General features: G+C 39.4%; 1 protein-coding gene across 3 annotated transcripts in view; it reads right to left on the bottom strand.

Annotated features, from left to right (window-relative positions):
* EPHA6 (EPH receptor A6) overlaps positions 1-8,149 on the bottom strand; it is an 818,416-nt gene extending 810,267 nt beyond the window's left edge. For 2 of the 3 annotated variants that reach the window (XM_060172097.1, XM_060172096.1), the window contains exon 1: positions 7,655-8,149. In XM_060172097.1, the coding sequence (XP_060028080.1) occupies positions 7,655-8,060 (406 nt within the window). In that variant the 5' untranslated portion in view covers positions 8,061-8,149. The remainder of the gene's footprint in view (positions 1-7,654) is intronic. The other variant, XM_060172098.1, reaches the window with a different exon arrangement.
* Between the last annotated feature and the right edge of the window lie 627 nt (positions 8,150-8,776).

An 8,776-nucleotide genomic window follows, 5' to 3' on the forward strand; every position in this document is an offset into this window, starting at 1 on the left:
GTGAAGATGTGGGCTGTTAACATTTTTTTTTTACATTGGAACACAAGTACAAGTACATTTCTCCATCAGGAATGGAAAGTAACTGCACTGAAGTCAATAGTCTTAGACAATAAATATACAACTAAGAATTTAGTGGTATTTTACCATAGTTTAACAAATATTATGAAAATGTGATGTATATGGAGGGGAAGATGGGAAGTATATAAAGTTATATTTTTTTATAATTAAAATATCTAAGTTTGGAAAAACAATCTTTTAACCTAAGTATAAGTTAGGTTCTGAAAGACTTGGTAAACCATCTGATGTGGGAAGGAATACATTAAAGTTCTATGATATGCACTCTGCAACAGAATTTAAATATTCTAATATACCAATAAATAGCAATATGCAAGGTCATTTATAATAACTGGAGAAGAAATATATTAATCTAAAGTGATAGAACTCCACAGGAATATTTGTTTTCATTAATTAGAGACAATGCCTACAGTAAGGTAACATAATTATGATAACAAGAACAACATACCAAATGCTTGCAAATAAATGAGTAATCCACTGTGTGTATTGGCATATGTGCAATTTGTCAGTTACATAAAAATTCAATTTCAAGTAATTTTTGAAAAGACTTATTTACATTTGGAAAGATTAGGAGCATAAAACACTGGATTTAAATTTAAGATCATAATTTGGAAACGAAATTGACAGTTCCCAGTGCTTTTTGACATTCTAAATGTGCAAACCTAATTGTCAAGAGTAAAAATGGATAACCGGCTATTGATTTTTCTCTTTTTAAAAATACTAAATTCTGGCAACAACTTTTATCTCTATTTCCTTTTATAGGGACATAAAAATTTAAAATACAACACCTATCAAACATTTATGTATTTTTCAAGATAAATATTAAAGTTACCAGCAATTTCAAAGTTATGAAATAATACAACAAAATGCTTTATCTTTAGGAAAGAGAAAATTATAATCAGCAAGAATGAACAAGCCAGGAACACTACAGAAAGACTGTAAACATTTAAGTTGCATATAAAAAGGTGAGAATATCTGGGGCCTATATTCAGTGCAGGGACCTCTGTAACTTCTGCATCCCTGTAGGTCTGAGATCGAATTCTGTGGTGAAAGCTAGGAACGTAATATTACATTCATGGTAATATGTGAGCAGAACCCAGTAAACCGTAAATAAAGATAATAAAAATATTTTTTAAAAAAGAAAAACAGCTGAGAGTAGAACTGAAGCAGAAAGCAGAATTAACAAAAGAGAGGATGAACTAGAGAAAATGAAGAAAGAAGTAAGAACTAAAGAAGGGATTAAGAGACACTGAAAACAACACAGACATTGGGATGACTTCAAAAGAAAGAATATATGCATTGTTGGCTTGCCAGAAGAAGTGAGGAAGAGGAAGAAAGTGTACTACAGGAGATAACAGTAAGAAACTTCTCCCACTCTAAACAACAGTAAGGACATAAAGATTCAAGAAGCCCAGAGAGTCCCAAATTCCTAAAATACAAAAGAAATCTAAAAATGTTTTCAAAAGGTGTAGTATAAACATATAGTAATAATTTGCCCTCAAATTAATAAGATATATATAGAGATATAAGATATATATAGATATAGATATAAGATATATATAGATATAGATATAAGATATATATATATATATATATATATATATATATATATCTTATTAGGGGAATCCAACTAATTATTCATATTACCTATAGTTCTGTTAAAGAGTAGTATAGAAATATATTCAAAAACAATACTTTTAATAAAGTATCATCCCAAACCCAGAGTAAAAAAATTCAGATTATTAATATCAGTAACATTTTAACTTTCTACTTTATTTTTAAAAATCTATTTATTTGGTCATTGCTGATGGCTCACCACTTTGGGCTGACATTTTCATAGAACTGGTAGGAGGTAAGGAGCAGGGTGGTGGTGGATCTGGTTAAGCTCATGTAGTACAAGTGCAAGGACCTGCACAAGGATCCAGTTCAAACCCCAGCAGTAACTCTGAAGGCAGAGAGAGAGAGAGGGAGAAAGAGAGAGACTGAGACTAAGTACTCAGTGTGAAAGGGACTGGTCTTAAACGTGCGTTATATGCACGGCAAAGCAGGAACCCTTTCAGGTCAGCTAAACCTGCCAGCCTAAAATCCATTTACTTTTAAGACAGAGGAGGACAGGCATCAGCCAGAGCACCATCCCAGCATATACAGTGCCAAAGATAAAACCTGAAATCTCAGGCATACATCGTCAACATTGAGCCAGCCTTCTGGATTACTCTTTCTTTCTTTTCTTTTTTAAAATAGAGTGACTTATTCCAATTTGCAAATATGGTAAATTTGCATTCTAGCCTGTTTTTATACTTAGAGTTAATAAGAAGGTATGCCTGAAATCCAAGGTTTTCTCTCCAGCACCATGTGACAGAATAGTGCTTTGGCTTCGTTCTTTCTCATGAAATACAAATAAAGTAACACTATTATATAAAATAAAACAGGTACTGGTGCCTGGGAGGTAGCGAACTGAGAGAGAGCTATGCACCTTGAAAAGCAAGCACAGGGGCCTGGGACTGAGTCCCAGCACTACCTGGCAGCACCTTGACTTTGAAGAAAGCTCCATGAATGGTGGGGTGGTGTTAGGACACACCTTCCTTTCTCTCTCTCCCCTCTGCCTCTATGTAAAATTTTAAAAAACTTAAAAGGTTGGCCTGGGATTAGTGCTGTTGCTGCTGTGTGAGACCCAGAAGTCACTTATTAAAAATAAGGATGAATGAGTTGGGGGAAATAGCTCAACTTATTAAATGTGCGGTATTAATATGCCTGGGATCCTGAAGTCCCAGGTTCAATCCCTGATACAATAAAATAAAGTTGTGCAGTGTTCTTGTCTCTTTTTTCCCCCTCTCTCATCTTCATCTTTCTCTCATGAAAAACTAAATCTTTAAAAAGTAAAAAATTATAACCTCTTTGTAATTTTGAATAGTTAATCCTTGAAAATGAATTTGATTGGAATAAAATATATTTTAGAAATACTTTTTGTAAATCAACCAGTTCTCAAACTTCTTCAACAAAATATAATTCTCAGGAAATTTGACACTTGAATTTTCTAAAGATGTCTCATTCCTCCCTTTCTACAAAAATAATAATTTTTCAGGGCTGGGTGGTGGTACAACTCATTAAGTGCACTAAGGATGCAGGGTCAAGCCCCCAGTTTCTACCTGCAGAGGATGAAGTTAAAAGGTGAAGTTTAACTTTCCTTCCCTCTCAACTTCTGCCTGTCTCTACCCAAAATAAATAAGTAATATTTTTGTATTGCCACCAGGGTTATCGCTAAAGCTAGGTACCTGAACTACTGACAGATTCCACTTCTTCCAGCAGTCAATTTTTCCTCTCTTGCTCTCTTTTTCTTTTCTTTTCTTTCTTTTTTTCCTCCAGGGTTATAGCTGGGGCTAGGTGCCTGCACCACAAATCCACTGCTCCTGAAGGGCATTTTTTCCCATTTTTTGTTGCCCTTGTTATTGTCCTTATTGTTATTGTTGCTTCACAGCTTGTGAAGCGACCCCCCTGCAGGTGTGAAGCCAGGGGCTTGAACCGGGATCTTTACGCTGATCCTTGTGTTTTGGGCCATGTGCACTTAACCCACTGCACTACCGCCCCCCCCCCTCTCTCCCATATATATATATATATATATATATATATATATATATATATATATATATATATATATATAATTTACTTGGTAGGTCAGAAAGAAATTGAGAGGGGAGAGATAGGAAAAGAGGGAGACAGATACTTCCAGACTTGGTTTAACCCCCCCTTCAGGTAGGGGAGGGGGGTGCTGAAGCCTGGGCACCTCAGCATAACATGGGTGCTCAAACAGGTGCGCCACTGCCCAGCCCCAGAAATTTTTAAAGGAAAATAATATTTAGCTTTAGTTTGTGAGTGATACTATAGTAGTTCAACAAATGTTAGGTTATAAAATTGATTAATAAGGTACTTTCCTGCTTAGATATATCCACACAAATCACCTATATTTATATACAATTCAAAGGATTCTTTTTCAATCCAATTGTTAATAAATTAAATAAAAGTATTATGCTAGGCTACTCTATTTAACTTTTTAAAATTAATTTGTCATGAAATTCTCTGAAAAACAAAGAAGAGATTAACTCATATAATCTGGGGAGTAAGGAAAATGATCTTGCGAGACTTTTTGCATTTAAGACAAGAAATAATTATTTGGATATCGAAATTATTATTTTTGGAAACATAAGTTGTTTACTGGGAGAGATGCCTGACCTGATCTCTTATGCTCTCTATATATTTTCTAAAGTATTGATTAAATAGTCATTAAGTAAATGAACTACTGGTGGCTACTAATCACTGTAATGTATTTTTCACACATGGTTACTTTATACAAAATGTTTGTGCTCTATCTAATTGTCCAGAAGTAAAAATGTATGTGTCCGATATGGGCACATATTTCTTTTTTTTTTTCTTTTTTTTTTTAATTATCTTTATTTATTTAACAGATAGAGCCGTTCAGAAATCGAGAGGGAGGAGGGAGATAGGAAGACAGACAGAGAGACACCTGCAGCACTTTCCCCCTGCAGGTGGGGTGGGCACATATTTCTGTATGTTTATGTATATGTTTATTGTGTATGTAAGTAAGTATGTATATCTATATGGCAAAATCTTGTTGTTTTTTTTTTTAATAAAAACTACTGACACCTAGTAAACACTATATTTTAAATGGTGTGAAAGTAAGTAATGGAATACAAAATATTTTAATACAAATTATGTTGTCATGTAACCAGGTGAAATGATATAGGAAGTACATCTACATTATGATCAATTCAGTGATGTTTGGGAAATATAATTAAAGTCAAATTGATTTATTTTGTCTGTCTAGTGCATAGCTTCACAACCAGTTAAGGCAGGAGATGTTTCTTTTCATCAAATTATTCTCAGTATCATCTTAAACATGTTAAAAATGAGATTTTCTTTCATCATTAACACCATTTTGTCTTGCCTAAATATGGAAAGCTAGAAGAGGGCAAGAATGTAAACACTTCCATATGCAACCATAATTACTCTATATAATTCGATTAAGTAGATTAAAAGCATTAAACTTTACTTTTTGAATACTCTCAATCAGAAAGCAAATTACACAGAAATAAAATTTTATCCCTCAGAATAAGTTTTAAAAATAAAACATAAATTTCACTAATACTTAGTTGAAGTTGTAGAATAAACATAAGCCATTGAAATTAAACATTAATTATACGACAAATTATGTATCTATGTGCCATTCACTCATGATAATTCTCTAGCTTCCCATATTCCCAATGTATAGAGATCAGTAAAATATATTTTGATTCATTTTAACTAACTACAAATTAAGAAAATATCCCAAAATGTAACATAAAAATGATATTTGGAAAAATGGCACTTTACTACCATTAGTTGGGTAACTTCATTATTCTAAATTTTTCTCAGGGTATTATATATCATAATTTCTAATCAATTTAGAAATGGCTTTAGACTGTAAAAAGAATTTTATAAGTGATCATTTCCGCTTAATCAAACATCCAGGTAAACTATTCCTTTTCCAACTCTTCTAAATTTTACTCAATTTAACCATCCTAGTATTTTTTATCTAAAAGTAATCATACCTGGTCTGTTTTGTCGGTATAGTAATACAACTTCAAAGCAAACATTATAGTGTAATTATTTTACTTACTATACTCAACTAATAGGTAAATCGTCGCACTCAATCACTAATATGAACTTAAAAGTACAAAAATAAATCAATTTTACATGGAATATTTTATGTAAAATGCCTTTACAGTGTACAGGAAAGTCATTAAAATAAATATAAAATGTTGGAAGAAGTTAGCAACTAACTCCTCCATTACCTTAAATTTAATATGGGTATCTGAAAGGTCATAATTTCAACACTTGACAGATTTTGGCAGAATGACACTGAGTCATCGGAATATTCTGATGTGTTTTATTTATGTTGCTAGTTTCCCAAGGTCTATGGAGGTTACTGGTGTCACATAGTCACTTAACAAATAAATACATAAATAAACAGTGATTTAGGGAAATGGTAGTATAGATATAACTGCTAGATATTTATAGTAAACTTGATTCTCAAAACATACATCTCTTAAGCATCCGTAGATACAAACATCAGTTAAAATATAAGTATCTGACAATCCAGTTGTTAAAAGTTGTTTTTTTTTCTCCTTATAAAGGTCAAGTAAATTATTAGATGCTATGTCCACAACCTTCTATTTCCACAGAGACAGAAAAAGTAACATATCCTTTTGATATTTCACGCTAACAACATTTTGAGACATATGAGGAATAGATTTACAAGTATACACAATCACAGAATACTATGCTAAAATGTGATACATCTTCAAAGGTGAAATGTACATATGTATTAGTGCTAGCAATCTGGCAGGTTAAAAAAAAAGTGATAATTAGCAAAAAGTATGCCAAAGATGTTAACGGTATAAATGAAAACAACTTGAGAATGTTTCTTACGAATATTTCTAAATAAAATAAAATATTCACATGCTTATGACCAAAAAGTGTTTACTTGCCTTTGCCATTACTGCAAACCTCACAAAATGTACACATGCCATCTGAGCTCCATTTTATACACGTTATTTCAGACCCTATATATTACTAAACAGTAGCTAATATGTAAGTTTTATATTTAATGCTTTTAGAGAAATGTGACACGTAGTGGTCATCATAGTGCCAATACAGAATGCGTCGAGGAAAACTTTTATGGTTGTTCCCAAATAGTCGCAAAAGAATTCAGAACATGCAAGTGATTTTTTTTACAGATTTTAAATAGTCATAGAATAAATCCAGTGAGATGTATCTCATAAAGACTGAATAGAGGGGAAGAAAAAAAAAGTAAAAGAAAAAAAAAAAAACCCAAAACCTCTTAGCTCCTTTCCATTCCATAAACCTGACTTTCAATTTTCACCTTCAGGATTTCACATTAACTATAGAAACAAAACTCTGCACAGATCAGCCAGTCATCTGACTTTATGAATAGGATCTGCACAACTTGGAAGCACACTTCCCTCCTGCCTCCCCCCTACCTCCACCCCCCCACCCCCAGACCCCAAGAAAGAGAAACCAATTGAAACAGATCTCTGGAACTCTGGGGAGGGGGGGGTAGAAATAATCCCAAACAAGCCTAAATTCAGCGTGGATGGGGTAAGAGGGCTGCGCCTAGACCGCAGCAATACTAGAGGCAAAAAGGGTGGTCGTTTGGGCACCGGGTACAGTGAGAGCAAGCCCGTGACGCTGACATAAAGGAGAGCCCCCGCACGTTACCCAGCCCTGAAGGACTGGCCAAAGCCACAAGTCTCCTGCATCCCTGCTGGGCCACCCCCCACCCCCCACCTGCCAGGAAATGGTCCTCCCTCCACCCCCAGCACTGCCGCCAAAGCTCTCGCAAACCTTGGCAAGAAGCAGGACCACAGCTCCCGAGGTCGCCTGTCCCGTGCAAAGTGGACCCTAGCCCTAGCCCAGGACTAAGTTCCCCTCCAGGAGGCGGCCCATGTCCCTGCCTCCCAACTACCCACCCCCCAGCCCCCACGCACCTTGCCACGTCCCTTACCTTGGTTGTTGGAGACATGACTGCAGTCCCCCTTCCAAGCCGTCAGCAAAGGCAAGAATAAACCCAATTGCAGGAGAAATTCCCGGACTTCCAAGCCCCCCATGGTTCTTCCCAGCTCTCTCCGCCACCCTTTGAAAAAGAAGTCGCAGCTGTTCCGCGCTAGGCAGGGGGTCCGGGGCCACGTCTTCCTCTCTTCCTCCACCTCCTCCTCCTTCTCTTCCTCTTCCTCCTCCACCCGGTCCGCAGGGGGTGTCCCGGGGCGCCCCTCGCGCGAGGCCCCGGGGGCCGGGCACGAAGGTCCAGGCTGCCCAGGTGCAGGCGCAGCTGTTTGAGAGGAGGAGGAGGAGGAGGACGTTGCCTGCGGCGCGGGAGAGCTCCGAGCGGCAGGAGCCGAGCGGAATCGCATCCACCGCCGTGTCCCGCGCGCGCGAGGACATTCACTTGGACCCGGGAGGGCGCGCGCGCAGGAGCGAGCTCGGGCCCGGCGCGGGGGCGGGGGCGGGGGGCGCGGGGCGGGGGCGGGGGGCGGGGGGCGGGGTGCCCGCGCGCCTCTCGGGACTCGAGCCGGCACGTGCCGAGCCTGGCGGGCGCGCGGGGGCGGCTGCGGGGAAACAAGTCCAGACGCGCTGGGCGCGAGGCGGGCGGGCTCGGCAACTTTGCTTCGGGCCTGTGCGCGGAGGCCCGGCGAGTGGCCCGAGCGGGCGGAGCCGAGCCGTCAGCCCTTCCTCTGGGCGGCGAAGGTGGCGGCTTGCCCTGAGGACACCTCCCGCTCCGCACGGCGCTGGAGGCTGGCAGGACGCCTTCTGGGCGGCGGCATCTTCGACGGTCCCCCAAGCACTTTGATCCCCATGTCTCTGAGGCGGCCACCGAGCATTAGTGGGTCAGCCGCTGCCCCCCGACGCGACGCCCCCCGCCCGTTGACTCGTCCACATCGCCGCCGCTGCAGGGTGTGTGTGGGAGGGGCGGCTCGGACGAGCTAAGCAGCCACCTCACGGGCCGCCCAAACTTGTCCCACAGGGCGACCTCCTCAGCCCCGGGGCGAACTCGGCGGCGGTGGCTTCGGCGGCGGCTGCGCCCTCGGAAGGCGAAGGCGCGGGGAGGAGCAGCGCGCACAGTCACGGC

This window comes from Erinaceus europaeus, chromosome 14, assembly GCF_950295315.1.
Source record: "Erinaceus europaeus chromosome 14, mEriEur2.1, whole genome shotgun sequence".
Classification (NCBI taxonomy): domain Eukaryota; kingdom Metazoa; phylum Chordata; class Mammalia; order Eulipotyphla; family Erinaceidae; genus Erinaceus; species Erinaceus europaeus.